The sequence below is a fragment of the Artemia franciscana genome, chromosome 4 (assembly GCF_032884065.1).
Source record: "Artemia franciscana chromosome 4, ASM3288406v1, whole genome shotgun sequence".
Classification (NCBI taxonomy): domain Eukaryota; kingdom Metazoa; phylum Arthropoda; class Branchiopoda; order Anostraca; family Artemiidae; genus Artemia; species Artemia franciscana.
In genome coordinates, this window is record NC_088866.1 from 58661655 (window position 1) to 58683727 (window position 22073).

General features: G+C 35.4%; 2 protein-coding genes across 3 annotated transcripts in view; both read left to right on the forward strand.

The window, feature by feature from the left end:
• LOC136026667 (tRNA-dihydrouridine(47) synthase [NAD(P)(+)]-like) overlaps positions 1 to 10606 on the forward strand; it is a 109377-nt gene extending 98771 nt beyond the window's left edge. For both annotated transcript variants that reach the window (XM_065703408.1, XM_065703409.1), the window contains exon 12: positions 10477 to 10606. In XM_065703408.1, the coding sequence (XP_065559480.1) occupies positions 10477 to 10549 (73 nt within the window). In that variant the 3' untranslated portion in view covers positions 10550 to 10606. The remainder of the gene's footprint in view (positions 1 to 10476) is intronic.
• Positions 10607 to 13940: 3334 nt separating this feature from the next.
• The window catches only part of LOC136026668 (uncharacterized), a 71833-nt gene continuing 63700 nt past the window's right edge, over positions 13941 to 22073 (forward strand). Inside the window, exon 1 of the mRNA XM_065703411.1 lies at positions 13941 to 14145. Within this exon, the coding sequence (XP_065559483.1) occupies positions 14016 to 14145 (130 nt within the window). The 5' untranslated portion in view covers positions 13941 to 14015. The remainder of the gene's footprint in view (positions 14146 to 22073) is intronic.

Genomic DNA, 22073 nt, shown 5'->3' on the forward strand with positions numbered 1-22073 from the left:
GGGGAAGAAAAGAGGAGGAGGGAAAAGAGGAAAAAGAAAAGAAAATCCACACTTAAAGTTTACTAGCTTACATAAGGGAATTCAGAAAAGCACTTTCAAAGTCTAGCTACTTTTGGTACGTCTCATTTCTTCCTTGGACAGTATCTATGGTAAGAGTTTAGCATATTAAGAATATTAAGAAGCTTCTATCTTTATTATTAAACAAATGGGAATTTACTGTAAGAAATCTGACATCGTTGGTATAAAACGCCAAATTTAAATGCGCTTTCTGTGAAAAAGATGCATCTCATATAAATTAGATCACATTCACGATTTGGAATTGTCAAAATTGACGTTTCACCGGGAGGGATAGGGTAAAGGGACAACTGCTCCCTTCCTGAGGTATAGAAATTACACTAAGTACAGATATGGAGGGTGTAAAAGTTATATTAAGTATAGTATAAAAGTTACATTGCAGAGGTGGAGGGATAAGAATGCTAATAGCGGAGCCCAAGTTTCGTTGGTTCTCCATCCCAAGCATAATTTCTATTACAGTCCCTGTTTACGTCACAAACTGGTGGATTGAATATTATTTTCTTATTTTTAAGCCATACGATTTACAAGAAATAGACCAAATTAACAACAGAAAATAAAATCAAAATATTAAAGAATACAGAAACAAAAGGGTTTACTAGACGAATTCATAAAAAAGTATATTCTCTTTGCTGTATATTGATATTCAGCAAAATGACGGTATGATGGATCCTTTTGTACACACCGAACGTCATATTTGATGATACTCCTGAGTCTCTATGGTAACATCTATGTTTGTATATATTTCTAGTTTTATTTCTAATATTGCTTTGCCTAATTAAGTAGAGGGTGTATAATCTTACTGGACAATGGGCTTAAGGATCTCTTATTGCGAAACATTCTTTTTACGTAGTTGAAATGTTTCTTTCTACGTCGACTAAGATAAATTGGGATTCTTCAGAAGGGAAACAATTTACATTTGATTGTTTCTTGTAGAAGCTAGGCGTCTGGTATTCTCCAACAGGGTGTATAGTATGAGAATAAAAAAGAATAAATGACGTTTTTACAGTAAAGAAAAAAATTGTTTACAAATCGTACTGTCCACGATAATGGACAACAAGGGATTAGCCACTCCTATATTAGGATAACTCTGGATATGGTATTGAAACGAACCTAAGCTAAATAATTTTTTTTTCAAGTGAAAGTTAAGATACTGCTTTACACAACGCAAATTACTCTATATGTGGAAGGGAGTTCCCTCCCTCCTAAGTCACCCATTCTTTATGCTATAGTTTTTATTACACTTCGCTAAGGGTATTATTAGTATATATAACACGCTAAAGTTTTATCTCAAGTGTATTGCTTGGGTAGTGGCAGCACCCCTCATATACTCGTACAGGGTAATCTCTACTTATTTAAGTTTTTACGTCGCTTTTTAAAACTTGAAACGTCGATGTTTTGGATTTTCGAGTCAGGGTCACTATAAAGACTGAATAATACTTACACAAAAGAGAAAAAAAAACCCAAGTTTCTTCACAAATTTTGTAACTAGTTGTCTAGACTGATTTTTAGTTTTGTAACGGATTATCATCGGCTGAGATGGCGTTGGCGAATAAAGGTCCTCATAAACCAAATAGAGAATTGTTATTGATCACTTCAACTAGACTTTCAGCTTACTGACATTGTGGAATTTTGGTACAAAATAATTGGAATTTTTAAGGCAAGCAGTCGGTTTTAGTCTTTTCTATATAAGTTACAAGTTCTTTCGGTTGTTTTTTATTACTTTAAAACATTTACGAGATTAAACTACTATTACTGCTACTTACAACTCACTGCGGCACCAACCTGCCTGAGGCCAACACAGCTACGCACGTTTCTTTTCTATCCTAATCTATTCAAGGCTTTCCTCTTCATCTTTCCCCAAGAAGTTTTAATTCCCCTAAATTCCTTTTTATGACCTCTTCTCACTCCATTTTGGGCCGAACTTTGCCCCTCTGGCCCTAGATAGATGGCCAAAAAGGACGATCTTTGGCAACCGGTCATCTTCATCCCCAAAAAGTTTCCTAGCCATCTCCACCTTTCTCTCAATATAGGCCCTTATAGCCCTATCATGTAACACCTTTTCAAGGATTGTTTACAAAAAGTAGGATCAAAGTCAATATCACAAAATTAGTCACAAAAAAGGTAGGATACAAAAAATTAGACTTAAAGTTTTCATTTAAAACTGCAGTGTTTAAATGCAACTTTCAAATAAGACGCTATTTGGGCTGAGCAACTGTCTTAATTTCTCTGCATTAGCATCGGAAAATTAGCTCATTAACTCTCACTACTCTCATTAACAGCCACTTTCAAGGAAACAACATAAGTATATACTTGTGCCATTTCCTGTAGTTCAGTATTCTAGATGAGAAGCCCATAAATTTTGAAAATAAATTAATAAATCTCCCAGAAAGTATTTCTATCGTCACATGCTATCCTGCTGATCTGAACATCATGATCAATGATCATGATCATGAATTGATTCATGATCACTCATGATCATGAATGAAATGAACATATGATCATCATTAGAGCTTGAAACCCCATCTCCATTCTACATTTTAATTTTTGAATAGTTTGCTTATGACGATTGTGATAATTTTAGACGATGATCCTGATTGTTTTATCGACTTTTACTTTAGCCTATTGTGAAAGGACGTATTTAACTGTGAATGGCCATACTTAACGTAACGCTGCTTACATACTCATCTAAGGAAACTACGTACGTAGTGTGAAAGCCCCTTAAGTTTTTTTTCTATTTTAATGAACAGCAGCTGTTTTTAAACGCAATACCCTTCTAGCGCCTATAACAGCTCTTGTTGCCTTTTTTCTCATCTCTCTTTGGGAGTGCTATTAAATAATTACAAATTGGCTACAAGAAAGTCATTTGAAGTCCATTTTGTCATTTTTTATAATTAATGCTCTTGGCACAGTTTTGAAATTACATTAGAAAATCCTTGGACTTTTTGCTCCTACAATTACGCAATTTTGGGAAAGGACATGTACGAATGACCTAGCAAAACAGAAACAACAATTTTGTTGATGGAAGCATTGATGGCCTGTTATTCTTTGACCAATCTAAACTGTAGCTTTTGCAATAATTAGTTAACTGCGTCGTTTGTACAAACCTTTACTCAAACTCGGTTTTCATCATCCCTACTGGCCGGACAAGAAAGATAGAACTTCATGAATAAATGAACATTGGTGCTGATTGCGGTGAGAGGAATTGAACCCCTCCCCTAGATTAAGAAAAAACTTTTTGTGTATTTTTCATTGACAAAAAGTCGAAGAAAAAAGAAAATTGCTTCCTCCTAGATTTTGTACAGCCTAGAGAACTTCCATCTGTACTTAATTTTTATTCCTATTCTGCACTGAAGACGGTTGAGCAGACGGTTGAGAGTTCTTGATATAAATATCTGCATTGCATTCTTTTTTTTTCACTGGCTATGATTATTCATTTTTTTTCTATTTGTTACGGTTTTTCTTGCATTTTGGTTTTAGTACCTAACTCAAATAATTGGTATTATGATATTAGGTCTATGATAGAATCGTGCAGAGCTCGTAATAGCCTGAACTAGGCAGTTTCCAATTCCTATCGTCCACTTTCAATATATATAAAAATTTAGATTACGTTCTCTTATAAACAAATATATAAAACTTAAAGTCGTGCCTGTGTTTACTTTTTCAGGTGAAGTTGGTAATATGGCGTCGAAATGGGTCTCCGTTATAGGTATGGTACAACCACATAGGGGGACTGTTGAACCAATTTGAAATCTTGAACCAATTCATTAGTGAATTATTAACAGTTTACTGAAGGGGAACCTCACCACATCAAGGCTTGTGTTGATTGGCTATTGTTGGCGTCAATTCACTAAGATTTAAGAGGGGCAAAGTATTTTTTCAGAATATAGTGGGTTTTTCCAATTCGTTGTTTTTAAAATCAAAATATTGAAAAACCACATATATCAACGAAAATGCCCCAAAAGAAGGTATTTTACAAAATTTAGGGAGACATGCAAAAAATCTAGTGGGGCAGAGCCTCCTTCCCCTCAATTGGCACCACTCTTTGATATTATCGGCTACCTTCAATTAAAAATGGCGAATAAAGCCCCAGCTTAAGCGTGCAAAATCGTATTTACCTTCACCAATAAAGTACGAGACCTTACAATTTTATATGCTTGGAATGCAAGGAATGTTTTCAACTGCTCATCATTTATAAAAAAAATCAGTGGAAACATATTTATATAATTTAGTTCAAAATTTTAGAAATTGAACTGTAAAATGTGGAGAGGATGTGAAACAGTACCTGAAGATTAAGTAAAAACACAATATCTTAACTCCAAGATAATCAGTAACTATTTCTTAAATGAAAAAAAGTTAATTTTTATTTCTTGAATTTTTTTATCTCGCAATCAAATGGAACAATTTTTCCCACAGTGTATCTTTATGTTGTCAAAATTCGTCAAAAACTGTTGGTGGTAACACCGTCCTTACGGACGGTGAAAATGCGCCCATGGGTAGATCAAATTGATTTCAAATTGATCAGATTAGAGTGGTTTCAATTAGGATTCTAAGAATATTACTTTACTTAATCTTTTAAGACGTTTCTCACATCACATTTTATTAAATAGAGTTTAGTTTCAATATGCGAACCGCAGTTCTCTATATGTTTCTATTAATTTGAATTGCTTCATTTCCTTTTTTTTTAAAGTAGTAATGCTTTATTTGAAAATCTTTCGTTTGTTGAGGGACTTCTTTGGATTAGCCGGAAAAGAGGGATTTGGCCCTCTATCCTTCCTGGTGCTTAAGTATCTAGGTAGGAAATTGGCGGCAAATGTCAATTTTTATTTTTTTTGGGGTACGAATGAATAGTAAGCTGGGGATTTCATGTGTCAAGCTTACTAGTTTAGCTCAATCATTCGTCCCCTTCAACAGCTGCCTAGACTTCTTTAAGCGTCCAACATCAACAAAATATAGAACTAAAACTGACTGATAAAACAAAAAATTCTTAACAGGAGGGAAAGGCAGGGTTTAATGGTATTTTATTGGGGTTTTGAGGGAAAAGAATCTATGAACTATTCGTCCTGCGACGATGGAGAGCCCAGTGAGTTCAGATTACCCAGGAATTTGCATTACCATGCTGCAAGCGTATTGTATCAATTGGGTACGGAAGTTTTGAGAAGGGGAATCTCCCAATTGATAGATGCTGCTAGCAGACAAAGAGGTGAGATGTCTTATGACATTTCATCACAGGCGATCCAGAAGACCAAAGACTACTTCTTTTTTACAAAGTGATCATTCCAATTTACACCCCTATCATTTCTAATAACCTAAGGATAGACAGCCTTAAGGAAATGCCGAATATTGCGAGGCTAACCCAACTGTGCATGTATTTTTTTTTAAATAGATTACTACCGCATAGAAGACATAATTCTATAAACGATTTTTAAGCTCAGAATGAGATGCAAATTATATCTAATGTCACTTAAGCATGTTTCGTGGCATGTCGATCCATCCTATCCGAGTGGTTACCGCTCCAGATTTGAACGATGGTTATTTAGTTTGGAACTATGGTTAATGATGTGACTGTAAAACCAGACAGAGTCAACCCAGCTCTAAGTAATGGTTACCTGACGGAATCTGGGAGCTAAACACGGGAAGCTTTGGATGATTGCGCTCTGCATTGCACCAATCACGCATTGCACTCCCAGTCGAAGACATTGAATCAGCATGACCATTAATCAGTATGCACAAAAGTTTTCTTTAAGCTTTGTTTTATGAGTTATCTCATGTACCTTTTACTTTTGGTACATATATTCGACTCCATGAATTTCGTCAGTATGGCGACCAGAGAAATAAAGACCACCCCACCGGTCATTAAGAGATGTCCGCTTTCAAAGTAAAGCTCACACTTTAGGTGTCGAATTAGATGCTGACTTCTCTTTGATGGCGGCGTCTTTGAGACGATTAAGCACAACATGTAAATTCTTGGCAACAAAACTGTTCTGTACTTTTCTGTTTCACAAGAATTTAAAAATGGGAAAAAAGTGTTTTTCCAACCAGTTCCAACCAGGAGATAATTGGTTAATTCAAAGAATATCCTGCAAAAAAAATGTGTGGGTTTCTTTATTTTTATTTTTTCTCCTCGGTTTTTCATTCAAAAGACATGACATAAACGTTAATTTTATAAATATTTCTGTTGCTGGGATACTTATTTTCTAGATTAGAATTTCTTTGCTTTCAAAAACTTCTTTGTAATATTTCTTTATGTGGTTTGTCAAAACAGGAAGAATGTTTCTAAATACAAAATTGCCAGTACACAAAATTGTAAGCAGGCTGGTACCAGAACATAGTCAATTATTGACAAACATAGTTCATAATGCTTCGGATATTTTTTCTGTCTAACAGTTCATTATGTCAGTAACCCCCTCCTTTAAAATTGTCTTACTGCCACCGTGACAAGCACACTCATTTTAACTTTTAGTATTCCAAAGGGAGAAGGTAAATGCCAAGTCTATCCCCTCCCTCTTTGGCTGCCTTCAAGTAATGGAATCAACTTTGCGAAGGGGAATTGTAATCTAACCTTACTTGAAATTAGACAATTTTAAGTCCTTTAAATGGTATGTCCTTAAGACTTGGTAGTTGATTTGTCATTGGTTCTGCTCATGATGTCATATACTTGTGCTGGTTTCACGTTGCAAGCCCCTGACCTATCGGGGCGCTCAAGATTTGGTGGCATGTTTAATTCAAGGAGGGTTTGTCTGTGGTTGATGTCTCGACAATCGACAGTCACCCTCTTTTCCCACATCTGACGCATTTCATGGACCTGCCGAGCAATTTTAAGTTGGACTTGATGATAGACAACCAGGTTTTTCTTTGACTGACTGATCACAAACTTTACGACAGTGATAGGAGACACTTAAGGTGTTGTTCCAATATTGTGTCGCCAGGATGTTGTATTTTATTACCTGCTCGAAACATCTGTGGTGTCTGTTTCTGATGGTCTTTGATATGAAAAGGCGGATTTTCAGCTCTACTGTGAAATTTTAACATTTCTGTGATAACTTTCAAAAACCATTTGCTAAGCTATTCTCAACTGGAGGATCAGTTGAGCAATGCATATTGAGCTGCGCGTCGAACTTCTTGATTTGTATTTTCTGCTGATTCATCCTTTGAAAACAGAGTAGTAAACAGTTTTTGGCAATTCTCTGAGAAATTTGGAAATGTCAAATTTGGAAATTTGGAAATTTGGATCTGTAGGAAATGGCCTGTAGGCTTGACAGCGACGATATGTAGTTTCTCATACCGTTATGGAATGCTGCTAAGTTGTATCTCTTTTATCACACTAACGCTTTTATGAAGACTGTCGTTGAAAACAAATAGGGTACTGCTCACAAACCTTTATATCTCCCTCTATGATCTGTTATTCAGCCTGCTTCTTGTTCCCGGTAATTGTTGCTATTTATTTTCACGTGCATCGTACACTTTCCAGTAGCAGCTCCTTTTGCAGGGACGTGCGCAATATTATGTCAGGGGGGGGGATAAAAAAGTTAATATTTAATGATTTGAATTGAAAGTGCTCGAAAGCCCAGAAGATTCAGGATTTTGGGGGGAAGGGGTCTTGATCTCCTCCCCTCCCCCTCTGCAATCCTTTTTCTTATCCAACACAAACATTACCTGCCTTTTGACTAGTAAAGCTTTTGTTGCCAATTTTAGAGCTATTGAATGTTTAGAATTTTCAATTGAGTGTTTTGGAGAAAACTGAAAATTTCAGAAAATAAAAAATTGTTCTTTTTCTTTTAAAGAAAAATGAACCTAGCTTTTGTATTTTGTTTTCAATTTTTTTCTAATAATAATAATTTACTGATTTTTTCAGGAAAGTCTTTTATCTAGCCTTCAAGGCATGATAAACTACAATTATTTGGTCGAGAGCTCAAACTTTTCTCGATTTTTACTAAATAATCACGATTTTTACTAAAATTTCGGTCATGCTTTTTTATCACCTCTATTTTTACCAAAATATTACCTATGATTTTTATTATCTCTATTTTTATTAAGTATCACTCATCAGGGCTGTATCCAGGATTTTTTTTTTTGGGGGGGGGTGTTTACACAAAAAAACCTCAAAAACACATAAAATTGTTTATATCCGTTTTTGTTACGTTCCGAGTGAGGTAAAAATTTCAGGGGGTCCCCCTAACCCCCTCCCCTCCCGGATACAGCCACGTCACTCATGCTTTTTTATCTCTATGTTTATTGAAATAGATAGATAGATACATAAGTGTATTTCAAAAGCCCATGAGCCATATACACTATGCATCGGCACTGTTTCTGTTTTCTGTTTCTGTTTCTGTTTTTTCTTGCCTGTTTCTGTTTCTGTTTTTACAAAAAAACAGAACAGAAAACAGAAACAGGCTACCTGTTTTTGTTTTACCTGTTTCTGTTTCTGTTCTGTTTTTTTTTCATCTGTTTTTTTCCGTTTCTGTTTTTTTTTATCTGTTTTCTGTTTTTTTTCTGTTTTTTTTTTTCAAATGCCGCGCTATCTAGCGGGCATGATACCGAAACGCATGATACCTACCCGTACCTACCGTACCGAAACGCACATCTAGCGGGCATGATACCATGATACCGTTGATTTTTGAATTTAAACAAAAAGGGAATAGTTGTGGGAAAAGTCAAAGTCATGGCCAATTGTAGAAAAAAGCTTAGACAGATTGTCCAATTAAGTGGGCAACCCAGTCAAGGTTAATTTTACCCCTTTGATTGCCGTTGTGACTGTCTCCCATTTATGCTACACCTCTCCGTGCATGCATGTCCCTTGACAATGCCGAAATAGAGTCAACCCGTTGACTACGGGTTGACTACTTGAAAATTTTCCTCTCATGCATGTCACTCCACAATGCTCAACTAGAGTCAACCTCTCATGCTAATTCACGGCGGGGTAAATCTGAGCGAAAGAGAGAGATAGAGAAAGAGAGAGAAGCTTGAACGCTATACAGTGGACATGGGCTAAATGGGAACCCCATATGACAATGTCTCTACTGTTGGTATATGTGTAGCGGATGGCTATTACCGCTTGAGCAACGGTCTAACCATTGACGGCTTTAAGGATTCGTGCTTTAAGCGGCAAACATGGGCTCAATGAAATCCCATATAAAAGAGGAATATAGCGTTGGTTTTTACTTAGAGCAATGGGTTACCGCTAGAACAGCGGTCCAACAAGCCACGGCTTGAAGGCATCCGTACTTTAAGCGGTGAACCTAGACACCTTGGTATGTGTGTAGCGGAGGGTTATTACCACTTGAGCAATGGTCTAACCATAGAGCGTTATAGAGCGTTGGTATTTGCTTAGAGCAATGGGTTACCGCTATAGCGACGGTTTAAATAGCCTCTAACTTAAGCGGTGGACATAAGCTAGATGGGATGACTCTGTGTCTGTCTGGTATATATTAGCAAGCATCGGTCTAAGTAGCCTCGGCTTGAAAGCATCCGTGCTTTAAGCGGTGAATATAGTGTTGGTATATGCTTTGAGCAATGGTTTACCGCTAAAGCAACGGTCTAAGAGCAACTAGGGTAAATTGTCAATTATAAATGACATTTAAGCTTGAAAGGAATATAGCGTTGGTATCACCCGATTGGACACATTTTATGACAAATTTCGCCCCCCCCCCCTAAAAATACGCTAGTGTGTTGAATTACACGAAGTTGCTCATCTTTTGTATGTGACTACAAGGATTTAACAAGAAGATGTTTTCTTTCCTATTAGAAATAGAAGAAGTAAGGAAAAAACAGGAAAAACAGCTGTTAAAACAGCTGTTTTTTTTTTTTTAAACAGCTGTTTTCTGTTTTTTCGAAAAACAGAATAGATTACAGAAACAGGTCACCTGTTTTTGTTTGACCTGTTTCTGTTTCTGTTCTGTTTTTTTTCTAACTGTTTTTTTCTGTTTCTGTTTTTCTCAAAAACAGAAACAGTGCCGATGCTTAATATACACACAAAAATATAAACAAATAACAAGCAAGCAAGGAAATTAAGCAACAGTACAAATTACATACACGCAGAAAAACAGAATACAACGCGAAAATACCTAATCTAACAACAAAAGAAATTAGTCATATAAAACTTTTTCTTCTTATTAAGGATTTATCTATATACACTCCCACTCGAAAAATTATTGTTCGGTTACTATTTTGCAGAATACCCGGAAGCATCAAATTAATCCCATGCAAATAAATTTCCCGTAAATCCAAGAGCACTGGGCATTTCCGGAGAAAAGGATCCAAGTCATACTTTACAATAGTACATGCTTATACTTTTACAATATTGCTCATACTTTTTTATCATCTCAATTTGTTTAATATTATTCATTTTTTATTATTCCTATTTGTATTATATTACGCATGTTTTTTTGTTATCTCTATTTTTAGTGAGATGGTTCTGGGACCTGTACCGTCTGGATTTGCCTTTCTACCAAAACACAAAGCAAACGCATGGAAGTGAAATTAATCTGTATTTCTTGTTGATTGGTTGAGCATAAATAAATTACACGCTAAGCCATCTCTTAGACAATAGGTCGTTTATTAGCTGTCGTAAAATTCTTTTTGACACGTGGTGTATCTTTAATCATTTAGTGGAATGTTGAATGCGTCATTTATATTATTAAGGACAAGCAAAAGATCATTGCAGACATAAAAAAGAAAAAAAAAAGCTGTGTACTTTTCTTTTATCAGAACTAGAGAACGATATGTTTAACCCTATCCCTTCAGACACAAAATTCCGATTCTCCTTACCCCCCCCCCCCCCGCTCAAAAAAAATTCTTGGAAGTTTCGTGTCGATTCCTAAGTGATGAGACAAGACAGTTTACACTTAAAAATCTATGTATAAAATCCGTCCACTTTAAACGAATCATACTTTGGAGGACCAAGCAAAATATTCTAAATTTCTTCTCCCCTTCACTCCGGCCAAAAACTTTGAAAATATCAACTTAATCCCTAAGCCGTGAGACAAAACAGTATACAAGCGCAAGACGACGCATAAAATTTTGTTACTTTTAAGTGAAACACTGTGGCTCTATGCAAACTCTGTAATGCAAAATACTCACTTGCCTTCAGGCCAAAAAAGAAAACAACAACGAATGCTCTTTTGTAATGATGGGGGTTTAACAAGGATTGATTTGGTTGTAAAAGTACGACGGAGAAATGCTGGCTTCAATTACCCGCCTAATAGCCTCGCGGAATCGGCGGGGTGAAAGAAACACTTATAAGTAAAGGGAGCTAGGTTGTGGCAAGGTTTTCTATAATCTTTAAAAAAGAAGAATGTGTAAGGAAAACTGCACTGTCTGAAAGAGCAGGTTCTGAGATCCTGAGTTACCTGCTGGACATTGTTGGTACAATATCTTAAGCAGAACGTAGTAATTACATTTTTATAGTTTTTGGTGTCAGCAGAATTTACAATCAGGTCTGGCCAGCCTCTAACAGCTCGTCACTGTTTTGGTTAAGGTGCAATTTTTGCTAGCTATGGAATTTGTTATGCTAGGTGAATGCAACTTTCAGGGGTGAACATGCAAACTGAATTGAGACCAGTTAACAGTGGCGCCAAACGGGGGGGGGGGGGGGGTAACTGTCCTCTAGGTTGCAAAATACTCCTTTTATATCTTTATTAATGCACAATCAAAAAAATACTCCCTCACCCGCAGTTTCGTGAAGTCCTCTATTATTTGTAAGGCTTTAAAGATTATACCTGCTTGACTTGGGGTGTCAAGCTAATTTACTTTTATTTTATTAGTGATTTTAAGCTAATTAAGTCGTTTTTCTCGTGTTTTTACCTGTCTTTAAAGCCTAAAAGTTCAAGTAGGGATAAAGGAGCCAGAAGTAACTTTTCACAATCCTAGTTAGAGATGTCAATCCGTTCCTGAAAACTTCATTCACATAGCATAGATATTTATCTGGCTCAGAAGGAGTAACTATTCTCTAAGTAGAGAATAATTAGAGAAGTAGAGAAAAAGTCTGAATTAGAAGTAGAATTAGAGAAGTAGAGAAAAAAGTGGAGAATATTCTCTAAGTAGAGTAGAGAAGTGTCAACTTCAAAATGCCTTTCTTGGCCTTAATTTGGCTATATATCCCATCCTATAATAAATTTTTAATAAATTTGGATTTCTCGGGGGAATTATCTAATCCTCTTTTTGCATTTGTAAATCAAAAATGAAATAAGACTTTGTCTCTTTTTGCTTAATTTTTGTTTTTAATAGGGTTTTTGGTTTTAAAAAACAAACAGTAATTTGTTATTTAGACAAAATAATTATTCGATTCAAGCTGAGATTTGAACAACAACGACAAAAAAAACTTTTTGGAGCAGGGATTATAGTATGTATGCACTTCCGGGTCTATTTTCCTTTTTGGGCCGAGAATAACCCTAATTGGATGCTTTAAGTTATCCTAAATAATAAGATTTGAATTATTTGGGAAAGTTCTCTAAGGCTTTTTCCCATCCATAAATCACTAATAATAACTAAGACTTTGTTTTTATATATTTTTAGATTTTCTATTCGGTTGAGTTTTTGGTTATAGAAAAAGTCCGATAATTTGTCAATGAAAAAAAAAATTGTATCGGGTTGAAATTTGAACAACAAAAAAAGTTTTCTGGAGCAGCGACTGTTGTATGTTTCCACTTCCAAGTATGTTTTATTTTTTCTAATTTTTTATTATTCGCTTAGTGATTTGTTACTTTTTGGGCTGATTACAACTCTAACATTATCAGCCCGACTAGTGCTCTATGGGGAATTCCTACGTTTTTTATTTTAATTTAACCCTGTTTCAAATTCGAATATTTCTCTCACCCTTTACATAGAAAAGTAAATTGCTCAAAACTTAACCAAATTTACGCTCAAAACTTCTTCTTTGAACTTAATTTATTTTGATTGTGGTTGCTTGAAACTTGCTGCCCGGTTTAAAGGTTTTTTTTAGGGTCTTAAAGGTTTTAGGTTTTTAGGGACATAAGAAAGTGAAATTCTGGAAATGTATGGGAAAAAATTATGGATTCCCAATCTGATGTTTCTAGTCGTTTTTTTCTTTTTTTTTTATGCACAAACACAGAGGGATGATTTTTCGTTGTTTATTTAATTATTTATAGGTATTAATTATTTTCTAGTGACTATTCCTCCTTTAAAATCCAATTGTGGTGATCGTTTTATTGGACGTATTGACTTAAGTTCATGACGTGACTAGGGTGGGCCTAGATCCGCCCCACCCCTCCTTAAAGCTTAAAGAAATGCTCTAAATTGTCAAAATTAATTGTATATGGGGTGTGGGGGGGGGGCTAGACTTTTGTGATAGCTGTACCAATGCTTTTAGTTACTCTTTAGTTTAAATGAGTGTAGGCAGATCGGTTTAAGTCCTTATGTAGCTTGGGTGGACATAGAGTGTTCCCCCAATACCCCCCCGGATGAACTCCTGAGCTTAAAGCTGAAAGAAATACTGCACATTTTTTTAAATTAATTCCTCTTTGGGAAGAGGTACTGCATTATTGTCTAGGCAAGTGTGCCGAAGATTATTGCTTATTAAAAAAAAAAAAAAATTAACCTGATTATGTGATTAAGTTATGCAGTAAGCTAAAAAACTAAGCATTTACATAAATTATAAATACATTTGAAGTGCTTTGGTTTCCAACTTAATACCTTTGTCCTCTTGTGGCAGAATTAACCAGAGTTCGGTAATGATCTTCTTTTTTGTTTTCTGTTTAATTAAGTGTTAATGCGAGCTATAGAGGTGACTCTGGCGAAATCTCGGCAATTGAAAATAGATGATATATCATTTTGACTTGTAAAATGTCCCATTATCCTTCAGAGGCGACAGATCGGAGCCGTTAATGTTTTCGTTGGCTTGCGAAGAAATGTTTGGATTTTTCTTAAAATCTGGAACTAGATTTAAATTTTGATAAAACTCAGTCGGTTTATTGAATTACAAAAGCATGCTCCTGTTGATTTTGATCATAGTTCTATTGCTCCAAAATGTGGCACCACAAAGTATTCGACGCAGTGCCGCACGGAGAAGTCAAACACTTGAAGAAATTCAGACACAATTGGATGATGTTGCTAAAGGTACTGTTCTTCCTCTTCCTTCCTTGAAATACAACTTTTCATCCTTCTTTCAAAATCAACAATGTTCGTTAAGCCATATCACTGTGCCTAATTAGAGGGTTGGACCAACACAGCATTTTTTAACTAAAAATAGTAATATATTGCCAATACAGGCTTATTTTATATAAACCTTCGCTCTTTCGTTTTTTTCAAGATTAAGACTCATTTTAAGTGTTGTGTGAGTATCCGTTATGCTTTTGCTTTATTCAAGTAAAATAGGTGTGTGAGTGTGAGGATTCGTTGTGATTCTGCTTTATTTAGGTAAGACCGTAGTGTGAATATGAGTATTATGTGAGTGATACTCACATATTATATGTGATACTATCTTACTTAGGTTTGACAGCTGTATGAGTGTGAGCATTGTGAGAGTGGTCATGGTCATACTGCCGTATTAAGTATAAGCTCATATAAATAAGATCAGCTCATCCCTCTCAGACTCAGGTAAAACCCCTGTTACTTACATCACTGATTTCTTAGTAAACATCCTAAACGTTCGACTTGTTAGCGTGTCCTAGAATTTATGGAAAAATAACAAAATAATACATAAAATATTTTTTTTTTGAAATAACGACTCTTGAAATACCATGTACAATACCCCATCTACGATCTCTGCAATATACCATCTATTCTCAATGATCAGCCACAGATTACTACGGGGGTGTCCACATTAAAAAAAAAAAATCCAAATACAATATTTACCAGATTATATATCATTCTAAGACACTGAAAGAAAAGCTGAAAAAAATTTAAGTCCCCAAGGAAAAAGATGAAAAAATTTCTAAGTAAAAAAAAGGCTAAAGGGTAAAGAAAAAGTTAAAAACATATATATATATATATATATATATATATATATATATATATATATATATATATATATATATATATATATATATATATATACTAGCTGTTGGGGTGGCGTTTCTCGCCACCCGAACACCTAGTTGGTGGGGCGCTTCGCGCCCCCCCAAGCCCCCCCACGCGCGTAAGTCGTTACGCGCCATATTAGTTACGCGCCATTGTTGTTGTGTCCCTGTGTGCCACCTGTGAATAGAGATAGATATAAATATATGTTTTAAACTACGTAAAACATGCGAATATACAACATTCTTCGCTGTCCCATTGTCTGTGCATATAAATAGATTGTCAGGTTTACTGACTCTTGAACATGCAACATATAATTGTCCATGGGAAAAACAATCCGTATTCAGATCTATACCTCATTATTCTAATGACGTGTCCCTGTGTCCCGGTCGTCATTTATACTCCCTGTGTCCCGGTTGTCATTTGTGTCCCGGTTAAAAACTAATAAAAACTAATAAAAAAACTAAAAAAAAACTAAAAACTGAAAAAGAAAAAAAACTAAAAAAAGGAAAAAACTGAAAAATAAAGGAGAAAAAGAAAACTAAAAACCGGGACACAGGGAATATAAATGACGACCGGGACACTCAAAGAGAAATTACAGACTGGGACACTGGGACACAAATAACGACCGGGAGATATAAATGGCGACCGGGACACTCAAAGATAAATTACAGACCGGGACACAGGGAATATAAATGACGACCGGGACGCTCAAAGAGAAATTACAGACTGGGACACAAATGACGACCGGGATACTGGGAATATAAATGACGACCAGGACACAACTACAACGGGGATACCGGGGGCACAGGGGGATATATAAATGACGACGGGGACACAGGGAATTTTCGATTAGCAATCACCATCAACAAAGCTCAAGGGCAATCATTAGAATAATGAGGTATAGATCTGAATACGGATTGTTTTTCCCATGGACAATTTTATGTTGCATGTTCAAGAGTCGGTAAACCTGACATATATGCACAGATAATGGGACATCGAAGAATGTTGTATATTCGCAAGTTTTACGTAGTTAAAAACATATATATATATATATATATATATATATATACTAGCTGTTGGGGTGGCGCTTCGCGCCACCCCAACACCTAGTTGGTGGGGGCGCTTCGCGCCCCCCCCAAGCCCCCCCGCGCGCGTAAGTCGTTACGCGCCATAATAGTTACGCGCCATTGTAGTTGTGTCCCTATGTCCCACCTGTGAATATAGATAGATATATATATATATATATATATATATATATATATATATATATATATATATATATATATATATATATATATATATGGTTTTAACTACGTAAAACTTGCGAATATACAACATTCTTTGCTGTCCCATTGTCTTTGCATATAAATAGATTGTCAGGTTTACCGACTCTTGAACATGCAACATATAATGGTCCATGGGAAAACAATCTGTATTCAGATCTATACCTCATGATTCTAATGATTGCCCTTGAGCTTTGTTGATGGTGATTGCTAATCGACCATTCCCTGTCCCGGTGTCCCGGTCGTCATTTATATCCCCCTGTTTCCCCCGTTGTAGTTGTGTCCCTGTGTCCCGGTCGTCATTTATATTCCCTGTGTCCCGGTCGTCATTTGTATCCCGGTGTCCCGGTCTGTATATACATTCGTTTTTTAGTTTTGTTTTTATCCTTTATTTTTTTCCTTTTTTTTTCTTTTTTAGTTTATTTAGATTTTTTAGTTTTTTTATTAGTTTTTAGTTTTTTTTTCTTTTTAGTTTTTTTGTAGTTTTTACCTTCTTTTTAGTTTTGTTAGTTTTTTTTTTTACTTATGTCCTGGTCGTCATTTATACTCCCTGTGTCCCGGTGCTTTGTTGATTGCTAATCGAACATTCCTTTTGTCCTGGTCGCTTTCTCTTTGAGTGTCGTCATTTATTTTTTTCTTTTTTAGTTCTTTTAGTTTTTACCTTTTTTAGTTTTTTTTAGTTTTTTAGATGAAAATTTTTTTTAGTTTTTTCCTTTTTTTCTTTTTAGTTTTTTATTGGTTTTTACCTTTATTTTAGCTTATTTTTCAGTTTTTTCCTTATTTTTAGTTTTTTTTTTTTTTGTTTTTTTTTTAGTTTTTTACCTTTTTTTAGTTTTTTTAGTTTTTTTAGTTTTTTAGCTTTTTTACTTTTTTTATTAGTTTTTAGTTTTTTTTTGTAGTTTTTGCCTTTTTTTAGTTTTTTCAGTTTTTTTTAGTTTTTTATTGGTTTTTACCTTTATTTTAGCTTATTTTTCAGTTTTTTCCTTTTTTTTAGTTTTTTTTAGTTTTTAGTTTTTTTAGTTTTTTACCTTTTTTTAGTTTTTTTAGTTTTTTTTAGTTTTTTAGCTTTTTTATTTTTTTTATTAGTTTTTAGTTTTTTTTGTAGTTTTTGCCTTTTTTTAGTTTTTTTAGTTTTTTAGCTTTTTTATTAGTTTTTAGTTTTTTTTGTAGTTTTTGCCTTTTTTTTAGTTTTTTTCTTTTTAGTTTTTTTGTAGTTTTTACCTTCCTTTTAGTTTTGTTAGTTTTTTTTTTTTTACTTATGTCCTGGTCGTCATTTATACTCCCTGTGTCCCGGTGCTTTGTTGATTGCTAATTTTGTTTTTTTTTTGTTTTTTAGCTTTTTCTTTTCTTAGTTTTTTTCTTTTTTAGTTTTCTTTTTTTTAGTTTCTTCTGTTTATTGATTTGTTTTCTTCAGTTTGTCAATGTTCATTCTAACATTGACACTTGGAAAAATATTTACGTGCCAAGCATGCTAAAGCTCCAACAATTTATAATAATTTTGGGTATCTGTTTTAAGGTTTTCGAATTACTTTAATCTATTGTCAAAATATATTGAAATATTTGTGCAATTCCCAGTTTTTTTTTGTTTTTTTTTTAGTTCTTTAGCTTTTTTTAGTTTTTTTTTTAGTTTTTTATCTTTTTTATTTTTTTACGTTTTTTCTTTTTAGGTTTTTTTCTTTTTTTAATTTTTTTAATTTTTAATTTTTTTTAGTTTTTTATTTTCAGTTTTTTTTTAGTTTTTTACCATTTTTCTTTTTTCGAATTACTTTAATCTATTGTCAAAATATTTCGAAATATTTATGCAATTTCCAGTTTTTACATTCTAGTTTGTTTTCTTTTATATATATAGAAGATATAATCTGGCGTAACGGACAGACAACTTATTTTTATATATATAGATATACTAGCTGTTGGGGTGGCGCTTCACGCCACCCCAACACCTAGTTGGTGGGGGCGCTTCGCGCCCCCCCCAAGCCCCCCCGCGCGCGTAAGTCGTTACGCGCCATATTAGTTACGCGCCATATTAGTTACGCGCCATTGTAGTTGTGTCCCTGTGTCCCACCTGTGAATATAGATAGATTTATATATGTGTTTCAAACTACGTAAAAATTGCGAATATACAACATTCTTGGCTTTCCCATTGTCTGTCCATATACAAAGCCGTATGTACTAATAATGACGTCATATGCAAACGCTCTTTTTACAAACAAACAAACATGCATACACACAACTCGTTTTTATATAGATAGATAGATAGATAGATACAATACAAATTAACTACGTAAAACTTGTGAATATACAACAGTCTTCGCTGTCCCATTGTCTGTGCGTATAAATAGATTGTCAGGTTTACCGACCCTCAAAGATGCAACATACAATTGTACATTGGTAAAGCAATCTGTATTAAGATCTATACTGCATTTTTCTAGTGATTGCCCTTGAGCTTTGTTGATGGTGGTTGCAAATGCTAATCGAATTGGGAATTGCAATCTTTTAAATTGAAAAAGCAGATCCGTTGGAATCATGGGAATGCGAGGAATAAGAACAGCCTCACCCTCATAAGGCCCTGTCAAGATTGTGGCATCTATTAGGTTTTCCATTGTTGTTTTTTTTACGGCAAGTCGCGTGCCATTGCAAAGCTTTGGTGGGTTGATATTTCTTAAAAGTATTATTGGTACGCCTATTTTTAGTTGTAGCAGGTGTGGTGGACACCCTGAAGGATCTATGGAATTTAAAAATTCAGATGGATAATTAACCGCTTCATTTGGTTCCGAAATACAAATTAACTGCGTAAAACTTGCGAATATACAACATTCTTCGCTGTCCAATTCTCGCTGCATATAAATAGATTGTCAGGTTTACCGACCCTCGAACATGCAACGTACAATTGTCCATGGGAAAAACAATCAGTATTAAGATCAATACCACATTTTTCTAATGATTGACCTTGAGCTTTGTTAATGGTGATTGCAAATGCTAATCGAATTGGGAATTGCAATCTTTTAAATTGAAAAGGCAGATCTGTTGGAATCATGGGAATGCGAGGAATAAGAACAGCCTCACCCTCAAAAGGCCCTGTCAGGATTGTGGCCTCTATTAGGTTTTCCATTGTTTTTTTTACGGCAAGTCGAGTGCCATTGCAAAGCTTTGGTGGGTTTATGTTACGTAACAATATTATTGGTACGCCTATTTTTAGTTGTAGCACGTGTGGTGGAAACCCTGAAAGATCTATGGAATTTAAAAATTCAGATGGATAATTAACCGCTTCATTTGGTTCCAAAACTGTGTCGACTGACTTGTAAAGGACTGCCTGGTCTTGAATCTTGGTCAAAACAATATTGTTGATTTCGTGGACGTCTATATTTTTGGGTGCGAGAATCGCTCTTTCACTTAGCCATTTATTATTTTTATAATTTTTTTGAATATTCGGAAATACTTTTTCAATCAATTCATTTTTGGACGTCACTAAATTACAGAAATCAGCAGGTAGTTGTATACGTCCTGAAATTGAGTCTACTGGGAGCTTTCCGTTTCCCATTGCCAGCAATTGATCTGAAAATGTTTGACCAGAGTCATCGTTTTGCAATCGGACACGCATATTTGTAGTTAATTTTAATGTTTTTACGTGTGCCCATAAATTAGAATTTTTCAGGCAAGCATTCATTTCGTCTGCAGGAGTTGATCTAGGTATTATAGGTAATGTTTGCCTGAAATCTCCCGCAAGCAATATTAAGGTGCTGCCAAAGGGTTTCGACTTCCCTCGCAAATCTTTCAAGCATTGATCCAGAGCCTCGAGCGATTTTTTGTGTGCCATTGTGCACTCATCCCAAATAATAAGTTTGCATTGCTGCAATACTTTACCCATCCCAGATGATTTGGAAATATTGCACGTGGGAGTTTCTGTAGAATGCAAGTTCAGAGGCAATTTCAAAGCGGAATGAGCAGTTCTTCCACCAGGCAGCAATGTTGCGGCTATTCCGGACGACGCAATTGCCAACGCTATATCATTTTTAGATCGAATTGATGCCAGAATCAGTTTTATCACAAACGTTTTACCAGTACCTCCTGGCGCATCCAAAAAGAAAATTTCTCCAACGTTGTTATCGACACAATGCATTATCGTATCATAAATGTCTTTTTGTTCCGACGTTAACTTGGAAATGTTATTTTGTACATACGACAATAGATCACTCGTACTGTAACTTTGTTCACGATCCAATTCTACACATGTCGAAACAGCAGCGATACGGTTAGGTGAAGGCATTCCCAAACCCTGAAGAGGTTTGTTTGCCATACTTATGCAAAAATCTTCTATAACAACTAAAGTGTAGTTATAAATTTCTGGTGTAAAATCAAAAGTCATGTCTGACGTCTCTAACTGTTTTCGATGAAGTATATCTTCGGACATTTTTGACTTATATTTTTCCCATAAATCTGTAGGAGCTGATGGAGAGCAAGTTGTTAAAATGATGCCAAACAATGCACGAATTTGACTTTGGGTTGACGTTTCGCACGCGTCATTGATGCAGTTATCCCAGTGTTGGTCATTCTCCAATAAATTCAGAGCTTGGCATGCACTACGGTAAGTGTCATGTATAGTACCATTTACAGTCCTCAAATACTCAAAGGATGTCGGACCGGGTACATTCACCAAAAGCAGGCGTAGAAAGAAGCATTCATGTTGATTGGGGTGAACGGTGTAGAGTCTTCCTATCGTGGTATCTTTGAAGATGGTAGGTTGGCCGTCGACTGACTTACCCTGTTTTCGACGTTCAAATACTTTATTTTTAGTATTCCACGTGTAATACGAAGGCACTTCAGTATACAGCAGTTTTTTTGCAAAAGAATCATTTTTGCAAAGCGAAAAAAAAGCTGTTAATGTTGTATCCGATGGATTCAGGACTCTTTGTTGCACGTTGGTTTCCGTGAAATAAACACGTTGACCATTCTGTAAATGTACCGCTAAGTGAACAACAGCTGGACTACGTTCATGTATCGGAAATGAAAGAATTCGCCAAACAGCTTCATTACTGCTTATGTATCTTCCAGCCTGATATTCTACGATTTCATCGAAATCTTTGATTTCGGACTGCAAGCCAAAAACTGCAATGTCACTGCCTTTGTTGACGTATTTACATATGTATTTGATTGCCTTTACGGAGTTACAGTATTCAACGTTTATGTGTGCATTAAATGTTTTTGATAATAAAGGGGAATATGGAACAACCCACTGGTTATCTACTTCGATGGTGGTACCGTTACGCTTCTTTATTATTGCTGTTTTACCGCCATCTTCAGTAGATCTTCTTCTATATTGTGGGTAACCATCATTGCCAGTAATTGTTTTGGGTACTAAAAGTCGAGGATATTGCTTTGTGCACCTTCCTTTGGCCATGCATGGTGAATTTTCGTTCAGTGCACCGCAAGGTCCATGTATCATATTTTTTACAATAATATCATGTAACCCCTTATCGACATTTTTATCAGGTATTTCAGCGGAAATCACATCATCAATTTCGTTTGAAGTAATTTTTTTATGTAGCCAGATTAGTATATGTGCGTGTGGCAAACCTCGTTTTTGCCATTCCACTGAGTACATCCAGCATCGCACTGACCCAAACACTTCATGTTTTACAAGGTAGTTTATCAGTGATTTCAACTTTTGCCGGAAGACACGTGCCGTAATGTCATGCCTATGAACCGCCGATTGTCCTTGAAGTAAAAGCTGCAGTATCTCGTCCC